Below are 26,427 nucleotides of genomic sequence, written 5' to 3'. Positions count from 1 at the left end.
AGGTCCCTTGGAATAATTAGGACCCTAAGGAAATGAAACAGAACAAATAAGTTATATGTGCGAAGTAGAAAGCAAACAAAGAAATCCTGGGAATGCAGGGTCCTGACTAGAAGAAATAATAGTGAAGGAAAGTAGAAAAACCCAAGGAGATTACTGGATGCCTGTGCTCCCAAATGGATGAGAAGGTGCAGGCAAATATATATAGTGACAAAAAAGACACAATTTTGCCAAGAATTTTCCCTTGGATACCTTCTGAGAATGTGAGCAATATTCTTTTCCTCTGTGTTTTCTTTCCTCCCAGCCATAGAGCTACTTCTGATTCTGCTACAGATCTCATCACTTAAAACACACACACACACACACACACACACACATACACACACAGAATGCATTCAGATTTTTAAAAACAATAGACCTCAAAAAAAAAACAACAACAATAGACCTCAGAAAGGGAATAGTGACAAGATGCCTAATATGTTAAATATGAGGAATTAAATTGAATGAGGCACTTGGAGTGGAGAAACAAAAACAGGCTGCACCACACACATTTGGAATGACAGTACTAATCCAACAATACAGAAAGTTTTGGAGTTGAAGAGGAGTGAAGAAGCTGATACCTTCTTCTGAGCTGTGATAGCAAAGTATGATGTGTGCAAACCCCAACAATTAACAGTGGAAGTGAGTTACCATAAAGTTTAAGGCCAGAAAGGTAGATAAAGTCAAAGCACCTAAGGAAAAACAGCAATCACTTTCTGAAATGCTGGTACATAAAAGTAAAACAAAAAGACCAACTGTTAAGAGAGCTTCTTTGGAATTGAAATGGACAATCTATGAAGTGGACAAATGAAGACCATTTAATTCAGGAACAAAGTACATTTAGTATCTTCTAATCTTCTATTTCTCCATCAAAATACAACAGGGACATAGGGCTAGGTTCCCCTCATAGATGAATCAGTGTCTCAAAGGCTGGACAATTGAATTACTGGAGATAATGAGGCAAATAAAGCTCTGAAACCTTGCTAAATCCCCCATTTCATATAAATTAATCCCACAAAAGATTGAAAGGCACCAAAGGCAATGGGAAACAACTCCAGCCATGGGATTAGGGAGTTCCATTACCAGGAGATGGGCCACGAGTCCTGAACTAATGACCAGCTAGGAAATCCAAGGAAAGAGCTAAACATTCCATTTTGGGAAAAGCAGAGGCAGCTGCAAAAGCACCAAAGAGGGAACAGTTGTGTTCTTCACTTAGGGGAAAGAGGTAATTGAGTTGAAAATTACAAACTATTTAGAAATGGATGATTCAATAAGGAAGGATTAGGAGAACATGAAATAGGTGTAAAAGGAAAGGAGAACTGTTTTCTCGAAAATTCACACACTTTAAAGCAGAGTTAAAATAAATACATTCAAATAGAAGTCAAAGAGAAGGAACTCAGAATGTTTAACACAACATAGCTCCACCAATGTTTCACCCTAATTTCCCTTGCCATGATAGAAGGATTTTTATAACCCAAAGATCCCTAAGAGTCAAATTTCCCATCCTGCCTTGCTCTTTAGGAATACAGAGGAAAATCCAGCCAAAATGCCATTCACTCTCCAATAATCTTTTCCTAGTCAATGAACAATGAACAGTCATAAATTACTAGCAATAATGAGCCCTATAAATCATTCCTGTCCAAATGCTTTATTTATTTCCTCCAAAGAGAGGAAGTAAGTTCCTTGAGATCACAAATGGGGTTAGTAACATCAGAATTTGAATCCAGATTCCTGAATCAGGGCTTTCCCCTCTATACACCAAACCCCCAATAAAAACAAACAAAAAACAGGAAACACCTCAAAAACTATTGAGAGGAGTGACCACAGGTGTTTTAACAAAACGGAAAATGCTTTTTTAGATCATCTTTGAGAAATAGCCGTTACCAAAATGCCCATACAATACCAAATTGAAAAAGCCAATCTAAACAAACTGGGCCTCAGTTGCCTTGCAGTCCAATAAGCCAAACAGAATTGAGCCATCTGATAGAATTTCTGACATTTATCTTAATGAAAACATCCAATCCAAAATAGCCCAGATCAGAGGAAATTATGAGAGAAACAGAAGCTCAAGAGTTGATTCAACAGGCATTTTTTAGAAGAAAAAGTTTTAAACCACAATATAAGCAAGAAACCAGCAAGGTTAGAGGAAAGGAAACTTCAAGAAGACTCAGTTGTGATTCAATTGAAGCGTTTTGGCCATCGGACTTGCCAGTGACATAGATAAGACAGCAAGAAAACTCAAATAGTAAAAAATGAAAAACAAAGTGCAAGGCCAATATCTACACAGATGCCAGTGCTGTAGACAATCCTGAATACTATCAATCATGTCCCCTGGACTACCAGGGGTCTCAAATTCGGGCCCGCGGGCCGCATGCGGCCCGCCCACCAATTTTGTGCGGCCCGCAGACTGGCCTGCAGACTAATCCACGAAGTTTGATTAGTCTGCGGGCCCACAAAATTGGTGGGCGGGCCGCATGCGGCCCGCGGGCTCGAGTTTGAGACCCCTGATTAGGCACACCAATTATTTCATTCATTCTCACAGCAATACTTCTGACTCCCTGTTCTTACTGGCTTCACTGATAGTTCTACAGCAGTTTCTCTAAGCAAAATCTCTTCTCAACTGAAGGAGGCATTCCTTTTGTAACAGGAATGAAAACTTCCTATCAGTCTCTTAGCCTCTGAGATTTCAAATGGAAAACCAGAACGTCTTGAAGTCACGTCACAAATTCAGAAAATGCAAACTCTTCTCTCATCTTTGCTATGTCATAGAATAAATCGTTTTACTTCCATTATCTATAAAATTAGGTGGATACGAACTTCCCAGGGGATTAAACATTGGTGGTTATCATCTTTTGTGTGGTCATGTTAAGAGCAATTAACTGATCAACATTTGTTCACTGAGGGTCTTATCCATTCATAGTAGTATATTATGAGCTGTGTGAAATGAAAGATAAAATATTAAAAAAGGCAATTGTAACAAATGAAAAGAAGCCATTAAAATCTTCCATAAGGGAACACCAAACTCTACAACCAAAGCAATTCTTATTGTCATTTAAAAATATCTGTACTTATTTTTTTGTAAAAGTACAATAATGAAAGAGAAATTGTCCCTAGAAGGAAAGAGGATAGAACCAACCTCAGCTTAAAATGAGGAGGGTCAGAAGAAGAGCTAAATAAGAAACATCAAGAAGAAAAGTGTGTGAAGAGAGGAGGAGAGGGAGAAGAGGAATGGAAAATCTGTAGTCAAGTTAGCAGTTTACAACTGACTATAGAAGAAGGGACATGAGATTTGCCTTAGAGTGTTAGATTTTAAGACTAGATCAACTGTGAGAGGTGTGACGTATTAGCCAGGGAGAGGAGATTTCTTAAACTTTAAGTAAAATGGAAATAGTTACCAACTAAGAATAGCCACCTTGGTTAGGAAAAGCCTAAGTGTCCGTCAGAGGACGAGTGGATTAAAAAGCTTTGGTACATATATACTATGGAATACTACTCAGCCATAAGAAATGATGACATCGGATCATTTACAATAACATGGATGGACCTTGATAACATTATACGGAGTGAAATAAGTAAATCAGAAAAAAACTAAGAACTATATGAACCCATGCATAGATGGGACATAAAAATGAGACTCAGAGACATGGACAAGAATGTGATGGTAACAGGGAGTGGGGTGGAGGGGTGGGGAGGGGGCGAGGAAGGAGAGGGAGGGAGTGAGGGGAGGGGAGGGGCACAAAGAAAACCAGATAGAAGTTGACGGAGGACGATTTGACTTTGAGTGAGGGGTATGCAGCATAATCAAAGGTCAAAATAATCTGGAGATGTTTTCTCAGAACATATGTACCTTGATTTATCAATGTCACTGCATTAAAATTAATAAAAATAAGATTTTTTAAAAAAAAGGAATGAACAATCCTAAATTCATTATTCCCATAGACTTATTTGGCCCCTAATACTAGGGCAAAAAGGCATTCTTTTGGTAAAACTTCACTAGCCATTAGTTCTTAAAAGTATATTTTCTTTCCTGAAATAGACAAGTGACCTACTACTTCAGTTTGATTTTCACCCAATGTTTCATGGCATTGCCACTGAGCAGCTTCCAAGAAAGGAATGCCAAAGGAAGGAAATTAAGATGAAAGAGCATTTACCCTCAAAGCAAATACACCATACCATCTGTTAACTTGAGTATGGCATTCATTACAGATCCACTGGCAAATGGTTGTGTGCTCAGGAATCTGAAAAGAGTATGACTGGAACCCAAAATGCAGAATAAAAGAGTTTAGAAGTTGAAGGATTGTAACAATTATCAACTCCCTCATTTTAATTTAAAAATGGGCAGAAGCAAATTAACATGATATAAACCATGTACACAGGTGTTAAAGAGGTGCCAAATAAAGGAAAGAACAGAGTAAACTGTTAGTCAAGAGAGGCTTCTTTATAGAATTTAAATTCTGCCAAAGATTTTAAGTGAGAAACAGGTATGGAGAAGTGAAGAAGACAGAAAGTAAACCAAGAAGAATGACTTCATTGGATTTATCTTACCATTATTCCTCTTGAGTGTCTACTTTAGAGTAAGCATTATCTAAGTGTTTTATATGCATTACCTCATTTAATCTTACAACCACCCTATAAGGTCCTCCATTCTACAGATGAAAAATCCAAAGACTGAACAGGACAGGTAACCTCCACACAGCTATTAATTTGTGGAATATGATGAAGGAGGAACCAGTGTGGTGTAATACCTGAAACCACCTTGAGAATATGCTGAGAGTTTAAAGTCCCTGACTCTCAGGTAATTTTTGTCTCTGCTAAACCAGACTGTGCTAAGAATAAAGCACTAAGGACAGCAGGTCAAGGAGGACACGGGGGGAAAAGTAGCTATATGATTCACAATTATATTATACCAAAAAAAAGGTATTATACACATATAAATATCACTTTGGTCGTTTAAGCAACATTATTACAACATTGTTCATCAACCCATCTATAAATATATGAGTTGAGATTTTGAGAAGTTAAAGACTTATCCAAGACTTTATAATGAATAAATAATACAGTGAAAACTATAATTCAGTTTCCCCAAGGCAATATAGCATGAAGTTCTTTGGGTATTATAATTATCTTTTACTATTTTGCATATAGTACATAGATTAGGATTTTTTAGGAAGTCAAAAATTATGTACTTCCAGTTACACTAATCATGAAATGGTTATGTAAAAAAAATTAATTTTTTTTCCCAAAATTTGCATCTTTCAAAAAACACAATGCTTGTCCCTATGTTGTAAGTTCTTTTTGCATTTCCCTAATCCCACATAGTTCCCTCTGTGTGTATACAATCTCCCACCCTAGATCCCTTCTCTCTTGTCATGTCTTCTTTGTGCCCTCTCTCCCTCTCTCTCCATCTCCATTTGTTGACAAGCACAAACATGTCATAAGGTCCTTTACAAGCCAAAGTATTTTATGCCACAAAACCACAGCTTGCTCACTAAATTCAACACACTATACCCAGTGAAGATGAGACAGCTGACTTATATTAATATAAGACAAACAGCTCTAAGCAAGACCAGGATAAAAAAAAAGAAATTTCATTTATCAACTATGGATTTGAGTGGCTCTCTCTTGACATTTATATAAAGAGGATTTTATAAAAGGCTTCGGTTGAGTTTTTTCTATCATTAACAAATTCATTTCTTCCACTACAAAAAGAGACAGAAATCCAAAGGAACATAAATTCACATCATTACTCAGATAACACTGTCCCCATGGACCTGCTGTAAGCTTATTAATATGACGAAGAGATAAGACTTTGCAGTTGGAAGTTGAGCATTTTTCAGCCCATAGGCAAAAAAAAAAAAAAAGAAAGGAAGAAAAAAAAGAATAGAAATGATCTTTTGCAGGGTGAATTTTTTAGAGGAAAACTAGAAATAAAAAAATATCTCCTCATTTATTTTTTAATAAAAGTCTGGCATGAAGTAGAAACAAAAAGGAGAATCAGAATGTTATCTGCTATCCATTAGCCATTTAAGAGCAGTGAAGGGACAGCAGGAAAGATGGATAGGGACCTTGGAGATTGGGGTGGTGCACATTGTTACATAGGGAAAGCAAAGCAGCATCAATGCCACCAAAAAAGAAGTCCAGCTTTGCTTGTCTTACGACAGCTTCTCAAATATATGTGCATTTCACAATGTAGATTATATGGATATCTCTTCCAAGAACCTTTAGTGGATATCCCATAATCACTCAAACCAGAGTCTAGGCTAATTCTGAAAAATGATTTGATAGTGAAAGCAGCTTTTCAACATCCAGACATTTCACAGTGAGTAAGTCAAATAATTATCCAATATTCTTCTGTACATTGATAGCTCTGGGCAAACTCATGAGATTTGTTGTTCTCCCCCCGCCCCGAGACTTTAGTGTTTAATATTCTGGAAACCCCACCACCACCACCACCAAATTCCAAACTTAGAAACAGTCTAATAGAAGCCACTCTCAACTTAGTGTGAATTTGAATAAATACATTCCCTCTTCTCAAGGGCTGCTTGAAATCTGAACTATAATTGTAAAATGAAATGCCTGACTATCTGTTAAAGGGATAATAGACAGCAGCATGCAGAAAAGAGGCTTTGAACAGTGGGGTGGTAGCCCCAAAATCATGCAAAGTCAGTATTTCACTGACTGAATCTCTGCAATAACGGCACTTTTTTGAGCACTTACTTTGTGCCAGGTAGTACACCAAGTACTTTACTTGGATCATCGCACAACTACCTTGATAATTTCTATTTTTACTCCCATCTGGCTGCTAGGAATATTAAGGGTTCAAGAAAATAACTAATATGACTTAGGTCAATAGCTATTGAGTGGCAAAGATTAGGATGGTACTTAGATTTGTCTTATTCCAAAAGTTGTCTTCTTGGTCACTATAATGCTATGTTTCCCTTTGGATTTACAGGCTGACTAGTGACGTCAGTCTTCAGGAGAATGTAGTAGGGTAAAAACATTGTCCCTGAATTGATGGGATATTGCCTGTCTAAAAGACTAATAAATATTCTGAGGTTGACTTATGAGGATCAGATAAATAGTACATAGTAAAGGAATTCTGGATTATGCCACTCATACTCGGGCCAATCCCTGTTTCAACCATAGATATTTGCATCTTATTTCAATTCTCTCTTAACTCCTCATTCTAACTTTCTCAATCAGCTAAGATTCTGACTTCGAGTATCACTTTAAATAGCTGCCACTCTACTGTTAACTTTTTGGAATTCTATGCTTGTCTCCCTCTCAAGTTTGCTGCAAGGAATAAATGATATAATATGCACTCCTTATCATAATAATTTCAGGAACTTTTCATGATTTTGAACATTCTATATTGATGACAGTAGAAATTTAAGACATCAAAGGGGCTCTCAGAAATGTTGCAAGTAGAATATTGGGTTCTGTGCCTACATTTCTGGTATAGGTGTTTTAATCTCTAAAGGATCTTAGATGATTAATATTAGGTTTCTGGATTCTGACCCTGGTTTTCTAAATCAAATTTAAAAATGTCTAACTTTGCAACAAAGCTCACTTATTTAATAAATAGCCAATCCCTCATCTAAAGATTATGTCCCCTAGGAGCATATACACCATTTATTTTAGATAATTTTTATTTAGGACAAATGAGAAAAAAATGAGACACTTAAAGGTGCTATAGATGGATAAACAAAAGCACAGGATGAGACATGGATTCAACATGTCTTGAGCGCTTATCTCACAATAAATACTCTTTGCTCAATGAAACACTTACTTTTGGGTGTGAAAACTATCAAAGAGGGAATGAGATAGAAAACTACAGCACCAAGGAATGTTACTCCACCATCTTCATCAAGTAAATATGATAGTTTGAATATTGAGTGGGCCCATTTGATAACCTATCATTTTGAGCTAAACAGCTCTTAAACATAGAAGACTTCCCCTAATCCTCATTACTAGACTCATCATCCTGAAAAAAAAATGAAAGAAAAACACACCTCTAAACCCCTCAGGCAATCAAGAGGAATTTAATCCAAAGCAGAAGGCAGACAGGCAGTATGGCGGACAAGGCTTCAGCCTGGGAATGAGTACCTTCAGACCATCAACATATAATGTTGGCAGAAACATGTGCTGCCCACTTCAGTACCACTGGAATCTGGAGAATATTGTAAAGTATACCAACTATAGAAGCAGGTATTTTAATTACCAGAATGTTACAGATTAATTACACAAACCTGACTTAAATATCAAGTCACTCATTTTCCTTCACAAGGGGAAACTCCACACTAACCGAAGCTTTAAAGTGGATTGTGTTCCTTTGAACATTGTATTTTAAACCAAAGATCCAAAGCAGATACTTTTATGGGTCTCTAATTAGCATCTCAAAGGAAACACCAAAAGGTTAATAAGAGATGGTTAGTTTATAATGGTGGTTTCCTGGTGCCAGCTCCAGCAGTTCAGTCTGTTTGTAGACTCATTAGCTACATAGATTGATTAGAAGCTGAATTCAGGAGGGCTCTGTTGCGGTGTTAGCAGGCTAGTGTGATTGGATACAAGCTACCCTACAGTTAACTAGGGACCAACATTAAGGTAATGTTTTCTGTAGTCAAAGAAGGAAAGTTTTCTTTGCCTGCACCTTCAGTAGACATCAATTATAAATCTAAAAGTGTTTGGGAAGCTCCGAGAGGTATAATGAAACCATCTAAGTTTCAATACAAATTACAATTACATCTAAGTCAATACAAATTAAGTTCTGGCTCCAGGTCTTTAAAATACACTTTGTGAATAAACACTGTATTTCTCAATTCTCATTTTGCCACTAATCAAAATCATCCAGTGTACAAAAATACAGACTTGGTAGGGTATAGATAACTTACAAATAATCACTAGACTTCTAAATTATATGAACAGATTGGTGGGCAGTGTGTCAAGCAAAAGAATTTGCGATTGGGGCTTCACTCTGGACTTTGCAATCGTTTGTGTTCTGACATTAATACTCTTTAAACACTTTGGTGCATCAGTTTTTCTTCCAGAAAATAAAATGAAACAGATATATGAAGCATGTCTCTGGAATAAAATAATTTCTTCAATTAAAAGGACTAAAATTTTTAGCTAGTGATAATAATAATAATTCTGCAAGTTTCAAATAGTTACTGTTTACATATGAATGATGGTTCAGCTTCTGTAACTGACTTGCTTTGGTTTATCAACAATGTGACTCTTACAAGCTGGAAACACTCTTTTTCAGTAAGCTTGTTTTAAAATTAAAATAAAATCAAAACCATTATTTTGGTTCATCTCCCAGATTAGAGCAACTGACAGTCTCATTAATGATTAAAAACAGCAGGTGGTGATGCCTTGGAACAGTTTGACCAGTCTAAATATCTTGGAACATATAACATTCCTCTCCTCCCTCTTTTGCAAGTATTAAAAGGAAAATATTCTATTGTTCATGTAGGTTGGAAATTCCATACTGGATAAAAGAGGAGAGAAGACAACAAGTGGTCAAACATCTATTTTTATCTAAACTAAGGTTAGAAATGAGAGACTCTATGAGCTTAGAGGTGAGAAAAACTATAAAGAGTATCTCTGGGACTGGATTTGGGTTTGTAAGCTCATGGATGGGAAGCTTCTTAGCTATAATTAACTAAGGTTACCAAGTTTCTACAGATGGTTACAGCAGTGTTTATTTATAGATATCAATTTAAAAGGGAAGAAACAAGGTAAGTTATGCTTATGTTAAAGCAGGTCACAGTTGCCGTCCTGCATGATTGAGAGTCTAGGTACTAGACCATGAACTAGAAAGAACTAAAGCTTAATTTAACTAACTGGATATTTTAAGATTCTAATTTTCATCAAATTTAAAATCTTCCTAAGATTTAAACCAAGACAGGAAACTAAAAAGTTTCATTTGCCATTAAAGTAGATATTACTAAGGTTAAAAAGAACTCTCTGTAAGATGGTGTCACCTATTGCTTCAGATTTAACAGCTTGCAAGTTTGTTGTCTATACTACTATAAAAGATAATGAAATAGAAGTACTATTTCCGATTACCAGGAGCCATCAAAAGGCAAAGGGTTTCTCATGAGCCCACCTTAATGAGACAAAACTTTAAATGAATTCAGCCATTAAGAGTTCATTTTCTGATAAATGCCTTTGGTCCCTTCTGTATTCAGTTCCTTTCAAATCACCTCTGCTACATACCATCTCACGTAAATATTCCTAACTACACAGTTGATCTTTGACTCACATAATTTGGAGTGAAGTCCAATGTCCATCATTAAACCTAAAATCCCATAACACCCTTCTGATTCTGTCACCTGTACACAAATATCGAGCCGCAAAAGATTTGCTCTAAAACAACTCTAGAGACTATTATCTCATTGAAAATATTTTTAGTTCAATCCAGGGAGGACTTCTTTGTATTCTGCATAATGGCAAAATAATTAGCTTATAGGGCTTCATTCTGCCTAGTTGCAAAAGAATATGTTTTGTCTATCTACCATGGCCTGTGCATAAGCCCCTAAAAAGCAGTTTTTCTGATGGTTCAAGCCTTCTCCAATCTGGTGCTTGGTGATTTTTCAATGGCTGCAGTTTTATTGTGGATAAGCCTTATAGGAAGAGAAATTGAAGACTTCCATGTCAAAAGCCATAGTTCCAAAGTGGATGTCAAATTAGCTTTCCTTGGCTGGAGGTGAAGATACTGACCAAAAAGTATCTGGGCAAAAACCTGACCCTGGATGACTAAAAGCATCTATGGTAAGAGAGGAAAGCCATCTCACAAGTATTTTACCTAAACAATAAAGAAATAATGAAAGATTGTTCAGTTCTTGAAATTGCTCTTTAAATTATGACTGGACTCAATTCTTCATATTTATTTTATAATAAAGGGGTTAAAGAGAAGCTGAGCAGAAAAAATATACTTCATAAATATTTGAGTGGCAAGTTTCCCATCCTGATAGAGTTTATTTATGGCTCTTAACGTCTTATGATTAGGTCAGAAATAATGTTAAAAAGATTGAAAGACTCAAAGCATAAAATGATTTCAATAGTTCAATGAATTTTTTGAGAATGCAAAACAACCTAGTCACTGTCTTGCCAATAAAATGTAAATAATGCTTTGGAAGAAGTCCAATTATCTGGTTCAGTTGAAATAAACAAAATAATCCACCTGTCACCTTTCTTCCCACCTACCCAGACATTGCTAAGACTGAGAATGAATAAAGGTCCTAGACAGCAGCAGAAAGGGGAGACTGGGCACTAAGTACCACTGAGTATCTCTAAACAAACAAGGTAACTGTGCATGTCATAGATTAAAGGTACCACTTTATGGTGACATTAAGTAAAAGTGAACAGGAAGTTCAACTTCAAAGCAGACAGATTTAAAAAGAAACCATTTACCATTGTTCAAATTAGAACAAATCAAGGAAGAATCTTTCCTGATACTCTTAATAAAAATAAAGTCTTGATTCTAACAGTCTTCTTTCTTTTGCTTTATTGGCACAATATTAATTAGGTTTTTAATAGTCTCAAGCTCTATTCTTATAATGACATCTAAAATCAAAATTATTCATCTCATCGAGTTGAACATAATCACCTCAGTAAACCTCAGATAAGCAAAACCAAAAAGATGCTAACATTCACAGTCAAAAACAGCAGTAGTTGACACATTTAATTCCTAGAGCCAGACACATAGTGGGCATTTAAAAATAATGTTGGCCCTGGCCAGTTGGCTCAGCGGTAGAGCGTCGGCCTGGCGTGCGGAGGACTCGGGTTCGATTCCCGGCCAGGGCACATAGGAGAGGCGCCCATTTGCTTCTTTACCCCCACCCCCTCCTTCCTCTCTGTCTCTCTCTTCCCCTCCCGCAGCTAAGGCTCCATTGGAGCAAGGATGGCCTGGGTGCTGAGGATGGCTCCTTGGCCTCTGCCCCAGGCGCTAGAGTGGCTCTGGTCACGGCAGAGTGACGCCCCGGAGGGGCAGAGCATCGCCCCCTGGTGGGCAGAGCGTCGCCCCCGGTGGTCGTGCCGGGTGGATCCCGGTCGGGCGGGCGCATGCGGGAGTCTGTCTGACTGTCTCTCCCCGTTTCCAGCTTCAGAAAAATACGAAAAATAAATAAATAAATAAAAATAAAAATAATGTTGAACAAGAGAAAGATAGATATTTGAATATTGATTATTCCTGTCTGGTATTAGAATACTGTATACATGATGCAAGATTAAAAAAAGTTGAAAGTCACTCATATAGATATATAGATATATAAATATACACATAGATACATTCCTGTCTTCAAATAATTAAACATTTCACTTGGTATATTTACAAGAGGCTGAGGACATTTCAAAAGATTCTATATGAGGAAAACCAGGGGAAAAATAACCGCATGAATTGCAAAACAGTATAACTAGCCTCAAAGATGCTAATTCAGGTCCAGGGGGATCTAATCAACCTCCTTGTTGAAGTAAAGATAAAACCGTTTTGACAGCAAATGCTAATCTGATAAAATGAAATTTTCAATTACTCTAAGAACATCCGGTCCATGCTACCATTTCTGGAAAGCAGCAGCATACTGCTTTGCAATGTCACAAAATCTTCTCCATTGAGAACTCCCTATTTTGCCAAGAGACTAATTGAAATGAGTGTTTGGAAATTTAGTAAGGTGAGAGATGAGTCGGGAAATAAGTAAAAGGATAAAGAAGGGATGTTCAGTCACTGAATTATAATTTCATTAAAAGACTATAGGAAATGAAATTACACATTATTGGTATGGTGTTAAAAGTGTAAGTATCTTAATACACCTGTGGTTGAAACTAGAATATGCATAGTATGCAGCCTACAGAACATTTTCATGGCTAATTTGTAACAGCAGTTGCTTTAGGCACAGATCAAGTTCTTTAAATCTGTTTTACACAACAAACATGTTAAATGATATTCAGGTGGTGAAACTAGCAAATAAACAAGTTAGTAAAATGCAGTAGAACCTACACTTCCAGAAATAAAGTAATCATTATATTGCATTTGGGTGTATTTGGATGTCAAAAGCAGATACATGTTATTGCAAAATTCTGTATATTGCTCCCATTTGGTATCAATTAGCATGATAAGGACACCAATTCAGTGTTGTAGTGAACTCCAAGTCAGGTGCATTATAACCCTGATAGGAAGAGATTCAAGCCCAGTGATACCCCCACTTGTGCAACAAACCCATGACTGCCCTACTTGTCAGTTACTCTTGTTAGAGATTGCAGAAATTATCGTCCCTGTCTGAAGGTAGTCATTTTAACAAATCACTTGAATTTAGGGAAGGAAAGCATTGGTTAAAATACTTGAATGTGACTCCCAAACTCAGCATCAAATCACCTCAGAAACTAAACCAGGTGATAAAATCTGCTGAGTGACAACATTACTTGTTTTCAAGGCACTCTGAAAACTGCAAAGAAATAGCATTCCAAAAAGTGTCATATACCAGCAGAAAGTATAGGATAAAGAATTTCCCATCACCCTCTTTTCTGGGAACAAGAACTATGGTAATAAGGACAAGCTGAAATGTATTAATTCAAACTACAAATGATAAATGAATTTGTAATGTAATCACCTGGCAACCAGGAATCCCAGTTCAACCAGTTCATCAGCCCACTGACCTGGTTTTAGGCATGTAGAGAATAATACCAGGATTTATAATAATCCAGAAAGCATGGATTCCTGACCCAGGTCATGGATGTGTTTGGTGGAAGCAATCAAAATGCAATCCAAAGTCAAGTGGCTAAACCCCTAACTCTTGCCCTTTTAGTGCAAAAGCCTTCCACCCATTCTCATTGCTTGGTTGAATATGGAGATTCTAGGTTCCCAACCCTAGAAATGTGTTCTCAAAGAAGAGTGCTGAAAATTAAAGAATTTAAGCTTTTGTTTTAAGAGTCACAAAGCACCCTTGACATTCACGCAGAACATTCTTTTACTATAGTAAAGTTGTAAGAACAAAGCCCATAGAATCTTTTGGCAGTGTGAAGAATCACTGGGCCCAGATGTCTCAGAAAGCTAGAGCAGACAGAGTTTGTACCTTTTCCTCAAATACTAGGAACACAATATTAGCTCATTGAACAACCTGTTCCTGCTCAAGGAAAAAATCAACAGATGCAGAAAATTATCTTTATTTTGAAAATCCTAAGATTCTCTATCAATCATGTGTCCACATATGTGCAAAGAAGGATGCTGTGCTAATATCTAACTTAGAAACATCACAGAGAGAGCTACAGACATGCAATCCTAGGTGAGCCAAACTCCCCAAAACAAAGATGTAACGTACACTCTATTGGGTATATTAGGCCCAACTTTGGAGTAGTTCTGACAGAGCCAGAAGAAATAACATCAGGATCAAAGTTAGTCTGACAAAGTCGTTGCAACCTTTGCTCTTCTTCAGAGACATCTACTCATATCTTAAGAGTATCTCACCGCTGAAACTCCCAGAATTTCAGGGCATTTGGGTTTGAGATGCCCATCACAGAATCAATGAACCAAAAAGACTTGGAACTATTTTTTTTCCTCTAGGAAAAGTCTAGAGGAGATTTAATTTTTCCTCCTTAACTTTCTAAACGGGTAGTCCTCAGAAACTACAATAGCGTATTGCCCTAGATTGAATCTAACTAAAACTATTCTAGTTTGAATTGTTACAAGATCAGGCATGCATGGTAAATTAATTCAGTGATTGCCTTTCAACCACCGTGCCTTATGATAAAAAAAATTATTATGTGAATCCAGGTTTGAGATAGTAAAATGCTAAAAAATGTCAATTGTTGAAATTGTTGCTGTTATTTGAGGTAGAAATAATCAACTCAAGAAAATTGGTGACACAGTTTAGGTAGCTAGCCAGGGTTAACCTGAGATACAACAATTAAGTATCATTATGGAAAGCTCAGAAGTACTGAGCAATAAGGAAGAACCTGAGATATAGGCAAGACCTAAATTTCCTTTGTGCCTGAACTTTAATGATTCAATCAAATTAAAAAGAACAAATCCAGGGGTTGATTCAAAGTTTAGCCACTGTTGGAATAATGCAAACATTGAAGATACATATATAAAAATAGAATATTAAGAAAAAAATGTGAAAGTGTTGCCAAAATGAAACAGAAAAAAATGCATGTGTATGGATAATCATTATCTTTTATGTGGAAGTCTTGAGATAATGTCACACATTTACTTTAGAATACTCTCATTATTATACAATCTACACATTATATATACATCCCATTGGTAAGGAACACTCCCTCAGGAAAAATTAACTGCAGTCCACTGATATTGTTTTCCTAGACAAATGTGACAAGAAATTAAAGCAGATGTTCTAGCCAGGCATAAAGTGAGAATCAATTATGACTATTTCCTTCCCTAGAGTCATTTTATTTTAGAGAGCATCTAACTAAAACCCTTTCTGATATAAATGAAATAGCATTTCTTTGAGACACAAGACCAGTAAATGATACATATCAGTCTGTGTCCTGTGGCACACTGCTAATTCGCTGAGAATTAAATTGTCTCTTTTTCAGTTATGTGATTTTTTTTTAACTTTAGTCTTAGTAAGGTTGCCCAGAAAGTATATTATCTCTGCTGATATCACCACTCACTGATTAGGGAAGGCAGCAGTGCACAATCAGTAGTGACCTGTCTATATTATAGACCTTGACACTTGGATCTACTGGGGAGGAATGGATTAGACAATTTAATAAAATCTACAATGACTAATATTTTTTTCCATAGAAAATATTTTGTTTCGTGGATTGTGCATTTTTTTCCCTTTGGATTCATTTACAAGACCAGAACAAAAGCATTTAATGATGTTTACAGTGAAATGAAACAGCTGAAGATAAGCACATAATCACCATATTTTGTTTTCTCATCTTTAAGTCTTTTAGCAGAGGGGTTTCCAGCTGAGCTTGCGTCTAGCTTCTCTCAAGACATAGTCAAGCATTCTGAAGCTTCACTGAACCTAAACACCAAGCTGATTCATAGCTCTTAATTGAAAAAGACAGGCTGTTCGCCTAGCATGTTTGCAGCAGTAAAACATTGAAAATGACATTTGTGCCCAAGTCCATCTGAACATTCTGCCTTAGCTGAATTCTGCTAATGCTGCCCCCTCCCCTACTCTGGTTTATGCCTAAAAGAGTCTTAAATACCTCCTCTTGCTAAAGCATGTGTGGCTGAGTTCACAAAAATAGACTCTTCTTCATAACATGAGAATGCTACTCCTGATATGTACTTTGAAGTGTTTTTCACATATACCAGATGTTATACTGAGTCAACTATGCCCTGTTATTTCCTATAACCAATGGCATGGATTTGTGTGGTAATCAAAGAGATCTGGCAAAGCAGTGCCATAAACATAATAGGAAGTCTAGCACTTTCCCTCCTCAGTAAAATGTATGGAATCTGTGGTCAGAGAACAGGGTCTCTCTCTAGACAAAGCCCAATTTGGAAATAAAATCCACTCCTTTAGTCTCATTAGTGCTGGGTTTTATGCAACTTGATTGTTCAGTTAAATTCATGTACTAAATCAAAAGGGACATTTCTCGTGAGAAAGCATCTGCTCATTTCCAATGTGCTCAATGCAGTTATTAGAGAATTTATTATTTTATATATCTGGTCAGCTTTTAAAATGTCTGAATATTATACCATCCCAGAAGACTCATCCAGGAAAGATAAAGAAGGATCTGGTCATGTATCAGGACATCTGAAAACCCTGTAGTAGCTGCTGGGCCATGAGCACAGTGTACACTTCAACAGCACACTCAGTATAGTAAAGTGGTAGAGTACTCCTACAAGCATTTTGGTTTCTTTGGAATCTATGCTTGCAGTTTCCACAAGCAGCCCTTACCATGGTCAGGCATCTGAGAACCCATGGAGATCACACTGGTGTTCAGCACATCGTCGATAGCAGTTTCACAATACAGGCCCCGCTGGATGTCATGCTCGCTGTCAGTCTGGTCGCTCCCCTCGTGTCCACTATCTCTTTGGCTGTTGGCCTCTATGTCCTTGAAGGTGGAATTGCTGGGTTAAAGAAAGAATGATAATTTACAACTGCAATAGGCATGATTTTTTAAATCTTTCAGAGCCAGGATGATGTTAGCTCTTGGGTAAAGCCAAAAGTAAATGGATTTCCCAACAGGGTAAGAGGGAGAGAAATTTTGGGTTAAAGACAATGGAACTTTAAATTAGCAGGGAGGTTCCCACTCATGGATGCTGATGCAGCTAATACTTCCATTCACTTATCTTCAATGCATTACTACAGAAAAGGCGGAAGAAGCTGCAAATCTGAAACAACCACCTGCAAACAATATAATTACTTTAGTTGTTTTCCTATTAAAAAGTCAAAGTAAAATAATAATAGCCAATGTTTACTGAGGGATTACCATGCATCAGACACTGTTCTAAGCACTTGACATGAATTAACTTTTTTTTTAACAAGAGAGAGAGAAACAGACAGACAGACAGGGACAGACAGACAGAAAGAGAAAGAGATGAGAAGGATCGATTCTTCGTTGCAGCATCTTAGTTGTTCACTGATTGCTTCTCATATGTGCCTTGATTGGGGGTTCCAGCTGAGCCAGTGACCCCTTTCTCAAGCCAGCGACGTTGGGCTCAAGCCAGCAACCATGGGGTCATGTCTATGATCCCACACTCAAGCCAGCGACCCTGTGCTCAAGCTGGTGAGCCCGCGCTCAAGCTGGCAACCTTGGGATTTCAAATCTGGGTCCTCAGCATACTAGGCCGACGTTCTATCCACTGTGCCACCGCCTGGTCAGGCTGAATTAACTTTTTTAATCACCACAACTCTATAAGAGAAAATATGTTAATAGATATTCCCATTTACAGGTGAAAAAACAAAAGCACATGGAAGTTAAATAACTTGTGCAAAGTCACATATCCTATAGAAATTTAGCAGATCTATAATCAAACCCGGGTAGTCTAGCTCCAGAGCCTGAACCCTTAACGACTATGTATACTGCCTCTCCAAAAATGTCTACTAATCAACTGAAAAAATGGAAGTGGCACTATTTGAGATAACGTAATTAAAATGGAAAGGATTATCAGAATCGGAGAACTTAGGTCAGTTTTAATGGAGAAAGAAAGAGGGACAGATTCAAAGAAAAAGAAGAGAGGCAGGAACTGAGAAGAGGAGAGCTTTGGTGCATGGAAGGTAAGAGAACAAGTTGAACTAGAAAGTGGGCTCCAATAAAACTATGGGTGTAATTATTCTAAAAGCTAGGAAACCTTCAGTTCAAGAGTTTGTGGGTAAATTTTTCTTGCATTTATTCAATCAATCTACCATACAATGCACTAAGTATACTCTTCAAAAACCTCACACCATTTCTCATGAACTAAACAACAATACATAATGTATATCCATAGAGGCCCCACCTATTTCTAATACCGTGTGTCCTGACAGAATCTGCAGCTGTGCTACACCATGGACCATAAATTATGCATCTAAAACACCTAGGGAATGGGGAATCCATTCCCTAGTCAGTGAGAAGGCAGCAAAGGCAAATTCAAGAAAAGGTGCTGTTGTCTTATCAAGGGAGGGTGGCACGCATGTGAACTAGGACAAGTCCCAACAGACCTACAGTACCTCTGAAAGAGAAGCCCTGTGGAGATGACACTGCAGACTCTCTTGATCTGCTCAACCTCGAACATCCACAAGCCTGGCTCTTTGAGGTTTTGATAAAAACACTCAATACATATGATGAAGAGGTATGCCATGAATACAATCGATATATTGTCATTCTCCACACTTGGTTAAAAGAAATCACAGAAAATTTTAATATATGATCAACCTAGATATAGAGTGCCTGCTGCCCTGAATATGAAAAGATCTAAAGGGTAGTAACTGGAAAGTCATAATTATAAGAAAAATGAAGAGCAAGCGAGTGAAATGTTGTCCTGTTTGCTAATTATTTTCAGAAAAGATAACTGATCATTAATTGTATTAAAAATAAATTCACTCAAAATGGCAACTTGCTCAGTTCCTTCCAATTATGTCATGCAGCTATTCAGTTCTAGGGGGCAACAGGATGCAATTCTAGCCAAAAACCAATCATTCTATAACTCTTTAATGGTTAAGAAGACCAATTTGAGATACATGTTTTAAATGTGGCCATCATTTCTGGCTTTATGGCACAGATTTGGGAGCTTCTTATAAATATGTACTTATCCCACTGCTTGAACAGATTCAAAGTTTGTTGTTGTTTTCAAGAAAAAAAATGATCCTGCCCACATGCACTCCCATACCATGGGAGAAAGGAAATTACTTGTCTGGGTGATATTACTAGCTTCTCCACTTTTATAAGAAATACTAATTTTTTGACCTGCATCAATGGTATCTGAAGCATATGAAAGTTTCTTTAAACCACAACACAGAATTGTTACTTTAAGCCAGAGATTTCAACCCTGAAATTACTGCATTTCAGCAGCTGCCAACACTTGCTTAAGATATATGATGGTGAGGGATATATAGTCTAAGGACAATGCAATTAACCATCCTTTAGAATAAAGTTTCACAGCCTCAGCACTATTGACATTTTTGCAGCATCACTGGCCTTTACCCACTATGTGCCCCTCCCAGAAGCTGCAAACAAAAATGTCTCTAGATAGTGCCAAATGACCCCCAGGGGAGAACAACTGTTCCTGTGACCTGTTAGATTTCCAGACTAGTGAAAAGAGCACTGAACTTGGAGTCATTATAAGCCATAGTCTATAACTTCATCTGTGGGAACCTGGGCCTGATATCTAATGTCTTGAAGCCTCAATTTCCTTGTCTATAAATGCATTTGCTAAAATCTCTTTCACAAGGCTATTTTGAGGACTTGATGAAATACTGTTCATGAAAGTTACTTACTACAATCATTACTCCATATGGCAATGTTTTCATTGAGCTACAATGTAATATTATGCCCATAGTCGTTTTATAGGATTGATATAGAAAAATGTATTTGAAGGATGTTTCTATATCTTCCATAAACTATAGTCAAATTTTGTCCACTATGTTCATTTTTTTCCAAAATTCTGAAACAGGAAAAATATTCTTCTGTCAAGTGTATACCCTTTCTTTATTGAAAAGTGAAACTATATGCTCTGTTACACTTATCATTTTTTCTTGACTTCCCCAAAAATTCAAGGTAAATTCAATGTTTATTTGCAGTGAGTTGGATGACAGGGATGTAGCTCCTCCTAATTGGTTTTGGATCTGCCTTTGTAAAATTTGATTATTCTTGTTTATATTCATCTGAATATTATAAACCACCTCAGGGCTTTGGAGTTATAGATAGAGACAGAGAAATAATAAAATAGTAAGTAGTTGACCACTAGGAACTAAGGGACTGGTAGTGTGAGCATAACAAGTAATGCCTCTCGAAAGGAAAAACAAAAGGGTATATTCCTCTCCCCCAAACCTTGGAATAACTAACTCTTTAAAGAATCAGTCTGCCCATCTGACAAAGTAAGTACCACTTATTCTGATCTTGTAAGGACACTTAGTAGCTTAATGAATGGATTTATGTAAGGCAGTTTAAGGTCCAGTTAACAAGATGCTGCAAATTGTAAAATAGCCTGGCAAATGGCTACTCACCCAAAACAAATAATAATTTATGCCAGACATTAAAAAATGCTGATTTCATTTGCTTTAGTACTTGTGTACCCTTTGGGAAATAAAAGACTTGTGAACAAACTTTTGTGGGACAATAAATTAGGGGTATCTGTTTGTAATGGTATTGTAAATGTGAATGTTTCTATTACTTACTGCTCTGGTTGGTCAAAAGAGGGACAGATTTGTTTGAAAACACCCAAAACAAGATTCTGCACATAATAGTTACTCAGAAAATGTTTGATGAATAAACAATGCAATTCCTTAAAATATTAAAAGTATTGCCAAAAGGCAGAACAATCTGAAAGGAAACAGGTCACATCTTTCTGGTAGGTGACATCACATACCCAGGGAATGCCATATGAGACTAAAAATTAGAAGGGAATGAAAGTGAAAGAGAAAAAAATAAAGTAGTGTAACTATATTTAAAAAGCATTGGGAGGCCCTGACCGGTTGGCTCAGCGGTAGAGCGTCAGCCTGGCGTGCGGGGGACCCGGGTTCAATTCCCGGACAGGGCACATAGGAGAAGCGCCCATTTGCTTCTCCACCCCCACCCCCTCCTTCCTCTCTGTCTCTCTCTTTCCCTCCTGCAGCCAAGGCTCCATTGGAGCAAAGATGGCCCGGGCACTGGGGATGGCTCCTTGGCCTCTGCCCCAGGCGCTAGAGTGGCTCTGGTCGCAACAGAGCGACGCCCTGGAGGGGCAGAGCATCGCCCCCTGGTGGGCAGAGCGTTGCCCCTGGTGGGCGTGCCAGGTGGATCCCGGTCGGGCACATGCGGGAGTCTGTCTGACTGTCTCTCCCCGTTTCCAGCTTCAGAAAAATACAAAAAAAAAAAAAAAAAAAAAAAACATTAGGAGCATCCCAGAGTGGTTCCTGGACCAACTGTACTTTGAGAGCCTGTGAATACTGGAGATCCTCTAAGAAAAGAGCTAGAAACTTTACATTTAACAAGCCTCCCAAGCGATTCTAATGCACATTAAAGATCAGAAATTGCTGGCTTGAAGGAAAGTTTAGTGCTAGTTTTCAATGAAAAATGCTGAGGTTTTCTTCCATTTCTTCATGTGTTTATTCAATAAGCATGTACCAGCACTTTTTTATAGGCAAGGCACTATACCAGGTGCTGCAAACCCCCAAGACAATTTGGGTAGAAAAGGAAATCACTATGCATGGTTTAGAAGCCAGTGCTCATTTTTCTTTCCACACTGCTTCAGTACATTGTGCATTTTCTGTGTTACTTTCTTTGAACTACAGCCTCATGCTCTGCTTGATATTGCTCCAAAAACACTGCAGGAGTGGATATCAGACAGCAGCACCGAAAGCAGGCATGGAGAAAGGAAGTGGTGCAGCAGGGGCAAAGTACCACTGTTGGCTTTCCTTGCTCTGAGAAGATAGCAAGGAAACAAACATAGCAGGAAGGAAGTCCATCCAGAAAGAAAAAAATCCTGAACTGTCTTGGCTTCTTAATCTGAGATTCTAATATAAGCCTTGGGTACATCTGCAGTTTGTAACTAACATTCTTGGGGGGAAAAATAAAGAAATATAGCGCTAGATTCCTCTGTGCATATCATTATGTGCAACGTGCCATATATCGTCTTTTTTCTTTTCTGGATTCACTCTTAACCCTACTCAACCTTGATTTGTTCTAGAAGCAATACTTGCCCTCTGGATTTCTGTTGTTTTAACTGAGGTATATGTGGGAGAGAAAAATAAGCCTGCATGTAAGCAGTCTGACCAAACTAGTTAACAACTGCTGGAGAATGCCAACCAAAGCCCCAAGAAGAATCCTTGGATGAGTAGAAAGTGAATAGAGGAAGAGAAAATGGATAGGAAAGGAGTTTTCAAAGTTGACCTGAAATTGGATTAGCACTCAAAGAAACAGGGACTTGATTGTAAAATTAAAACTGATAATCAGATTCACAATTTCTAGGCCAGGTGCTTTGTCAAGGCATGTAAATGGATCCTCATCAATGTCACCCTGTGAAATTTAATTTTCTAAATTAAAAATTTTTTTTGAATAATACTAGAGATAAAATCTTTCAACTTCAATTTTGGTTTTATGATGCTGTTATTTCTTTTAAAATAATAAAATAATTAACTCATTCTTTTAAAAATGGGTACTCAAGAAACTACATAGGGCAAGACCCCTTTCAAACTTTGCTGTGAGCTATTTAAACGTGGTTTGCAGAGTTTTATCATCTGGTGATAGCACTCCCTTTTAACAATTCCACACATTTTTTATTTAAAATTTTTAGTCGCCAGAAAAGCATAGCACACAAGATTTCTGTATATTTGCAGGTATTGTGGTATTGTGCTTTGTCTAAACTCAATTGATCCTATCAGTTCCAAGGCCTTTGTGGTTTTTTGAAGCCATCAAATTCCAGAAACAGAATTTGGCAAAAATGCATGTATTCTTGAGCTTTCAGATATTTCCTCTTAATCAACTTGGTCTGCAATAAAAATAAAAAAACTACTATCTTTTATTTCAGACAACATCAGGAGACATTTCCACTGGAAGCCCAGTAAGTCTAGCTTGTGTCTTTTATGTGTATGTATATGTAAACAAAAATATATAAAGTAATCAATCAAAATTAGATGTTCCTAGTGAGTCCCAAAGCTGCTGTGGAAATATTTGTGTCCCTAAAGCAAAATGTTTAATCATAAGTTTTCATCTCGTCAGCCTGCCTTGTATGTACTTTGGATATTCAGACTTAAGTCTGAATGACTTAAGATGGTGAGGGTCCCCAGGAGTCTTAGCTCTCTACTATGATATGAAAATCAGGCATATGCTAGCAGTTTAACCTGGTCATAGAATTCCCAGGCACCCAGAGCTAGCCTAAAGGACCTGTGAGAATAAGGCAAGACTGTGTCTTTACCAGAAGTTTAAAAAGAAAGAGCATTATTTTACATCCTTGTAACTATTATGTAACTACAAAACTGTACTCGATTACATAGTCCTCACTGGAAATATCAGTGGGATCACTTTGTAAAGTATATGATTGTTTAGTCCCTACGCTATCCACCTAAAACTAGTACAAAATAATATTTAATATAAACTTTAATTGAAAATAAATAAAGAAAACCCAGGGTGAAGAAAAGAACCTTTGAAATAACAGTTGTGAAGCAGAAAACAAAGCAAATTTCTGCTGCAAAATTAATCAGTGTACAAAAAGAAGGTGTTATTTTTTTTCCTCTAAAACAAATTAGCCAGATAATTTTGAATTCCTCTTTTTATGTTGTTGTTTTTTATTCTGTGGGCCAAGAATAAATTCCTCCTACCCTCTCAAAAAAAAAAAAAAAAGAAAAAACAAGAAAGAAAAACATCCAAGCTATCAAGCTGTGCTAGGATAGTAATCTTGAGATACTGGTTTTCAGATATTAATGATTATCACTTAAGGTAACAAGTGATTTCAAACCAATAAGGTAAACCTAGCATGTTTTCACGGGGTACTACAGCACTGAGAAACAAACTAAGTATGAATTAAAATTGTTTGTACAACAAGCTGGTTTATTTCTCAAATTCTACTCCTCTGGTGATATAAATTTATGGGGTTAGAACCAGCGAAATAACAGAATTTTCAGGTTTTCTCTACTGCAGTTCTAACATACCCTGCTTGTGCCTGTATTTCATTTCTATTATTTTAAAAACACTTTCAGAGTTCACTTTTATCTTCAGAGTAAACCACTGGACCATCAAAGAGGATATTTGCATGGTCTGTACTGGTTTTTCTACACAAGTTCTTACTTTGCTTAGTTCTCCCTCCTTATAGGTTTTCCTGAACCCCTTGTTTTGCTCCCATTGGGCACCTTGGTGCCCACTACACCAGATGGAATCTTCTTTGGTAGTAATTATCTCTGTATTCACTTATGTGTGGCTTCTGAATAACTGAGTTTTGACTAACAACCACACAAATCTCAACTTTGAATCCTTCATTTAAAACACTTCCAAATATTTTAAAAGCATTGAATCAGACAAAGCTCTTTTCTTTCCCTTTCTTATCTACAAAGTGTTTTAAAGATAATGAATTAGTTTATTTGTCATCAAGATATCTTCAAAATAATTTCAAAATTGTCAAAATAACTAACAATAATCTTGAAGTTAACTAAAGTTCCACAAGAGAAAATGTTTAATACCTCTTTATTTAAAGTGAAGACCAACCAGAATTTTGACATGATTTTCAAAGTATCTGTTCTCTAATATTATAAGATTTCTAAATCATCACATCAAACTGTATTTTATAATGATGCCAATTTTATCTTTTAATTTGTGTTAAGTATGCATTTAAATGTAAAGAAATATGATAAAATGCCAAAAGTGTTTATTTTGGGGTAGTAGAATTGCCAGTGATTTTTACAATTTTTCCATTTATTTGAGGGGGGAGAGGTGGGGAAAGAAAGAGAAAGAGAGAAAGAAAGAGAGAAAGAGAAAGAGAGAGAGAGAGAGAGAGAGAGAGAGAGATTGAAAATCAGCTCTTCATTCCACTTAGTTGTCCCATTTAGTTGTGTGCTCACTGATCACTTCTCCTACGTGCCCTGACCGAAACTGAACCATGACCCACCACCTGGCCAGGGTGCCAGTGATTTTTATTTAGCTTTTCATGCTTTTCTGAACTTTTTAAATACCCTCCCATAAGCAGATGGGTATTCATTTTAAAATCGGAAAAAGGCACCCTTAAAAAACTTAATCTCTTTTGCTTTTTATATTAAATCAAACTTAGTTGTAAAAACAGGCAATCAAACCAACATACCTTCTCATTAAATAGGCTCGTCTGCTCACATAGCTGGAGTCAAAAGAAAAGCTTTCAATCTGCAATGCAGAAAAAAAAAAAGATTAAAAAGTTATACGAATGATTCATGGAAAGAGCCAAACTGTCTAATATAAGGGAAATCTCTCTGTTGGGCAGGAAGCAATGAATGAATCAGAAACTAAGGCATAGTTGGGCAACAGCCTGAGGGATGCCTGCTATCTCTCTAGGGCTCTGGGATTCTATGGTGCATTTCTCACTTGCAGACCAAGATGAACTTGACACAAGTATCCCCTAGAATAGGCCTGGCTACTGACCCTGCAACCTCTTCAGGGAATATATAAATAACATGGCCTATTATGGGTCTGTGTTACTTACATCAAGTGTTCTTGCTCACACTGATTTACGGTGGGTGTTCAAACCCAATTCCTGTGCCTTGAAAGAATAAATTTCTTTTACACTTCAGATGAAACAAAGAATGATACTCAGACCACCAGAAAGAAGGAAATAATCTTTTAATTTTTTTTATTGATTTTTAGAGAGAGGAGAGAGGGAAGGGGGAGAGAAGTGGGAAGCATCAACTTGTAGTAGTTGCTTCACGTAGGCGCCTTGGCCTAGCAAGCCCAGGGTTTCAAACTGGCAACTTTGGGATTCCAGGTTGACACTTTATCCGCTATGCTACCACAGGCCAGGCAGAAATAATCGTTTTAAATGAATATTTTGTATGTCTTAAGCCAGTAGTTCTCACCCCCAAATGCACATTAGAATCAGCTAGGAAATTTGGGAGGAGGTGTCTTTGTTGTTAAAATGCTGTTGCTAAGGTCCCATCCCAACAGATTCTGAAGTAATAGGCCTAGAGATATTTTTTTAAAAGCTTTCCAAGTAATTCCAATGAACATTTAGAGTGGAGAACTGCCCTCAGCAAAGGACTAGCTACAGGCTTTAGCCTGATGTGCTGTGTTTTCAAAGGCAAGCCCAGCTGTTTAGAAAATGGCACCTCTTCTGTCATA

The 26,427-nt window shown here is 37.2% G+C and overlaps 1 protein-coding gene across 1 annotated transcript in view; it reads right to left on the bottom strand.

Annotated features, from left to right (window-relative positions):
- The window catches only part of PCDH19 (protocadherin 19), a 91,662-nt gene that overhangs the window by 13,780 nt on the left and 51,455 nt on the right, over positions 1-26,427 (bottom strand). The window contains exon 2 of the mRNA XM_066356561.1: positions 16,911-17,083. Coding sequence (XP_066212658.1) covers positions 16,911-17,083 — 173 coding nt within the window. The remainder of the gene's footprint in view (positions 1-16,910; positions 17,084-26,427) is intronic.

The sequence above is a fragment of the Saccopteryx leptura genome, chromosome X (genome assembly GCF_036850995.1).
Source record: "Saccopteryx leptura isolate mSacLep1 chromosome X, mSacLep1_pri_phased_curated, whole genome shotgun sequence".
In the NCBI taxonomy this organism is placed as follows: Eukaryota; Metazoa; Chordata; class Mammalia; order Chiroptera; family Emballonuridae; genus Saccopteryx; species Saccopteryx leptura.
Note: the sequence above shows the minus strand (reverse complement) of the source record. Positions and strands in the feature narration are given on the sequence as shown.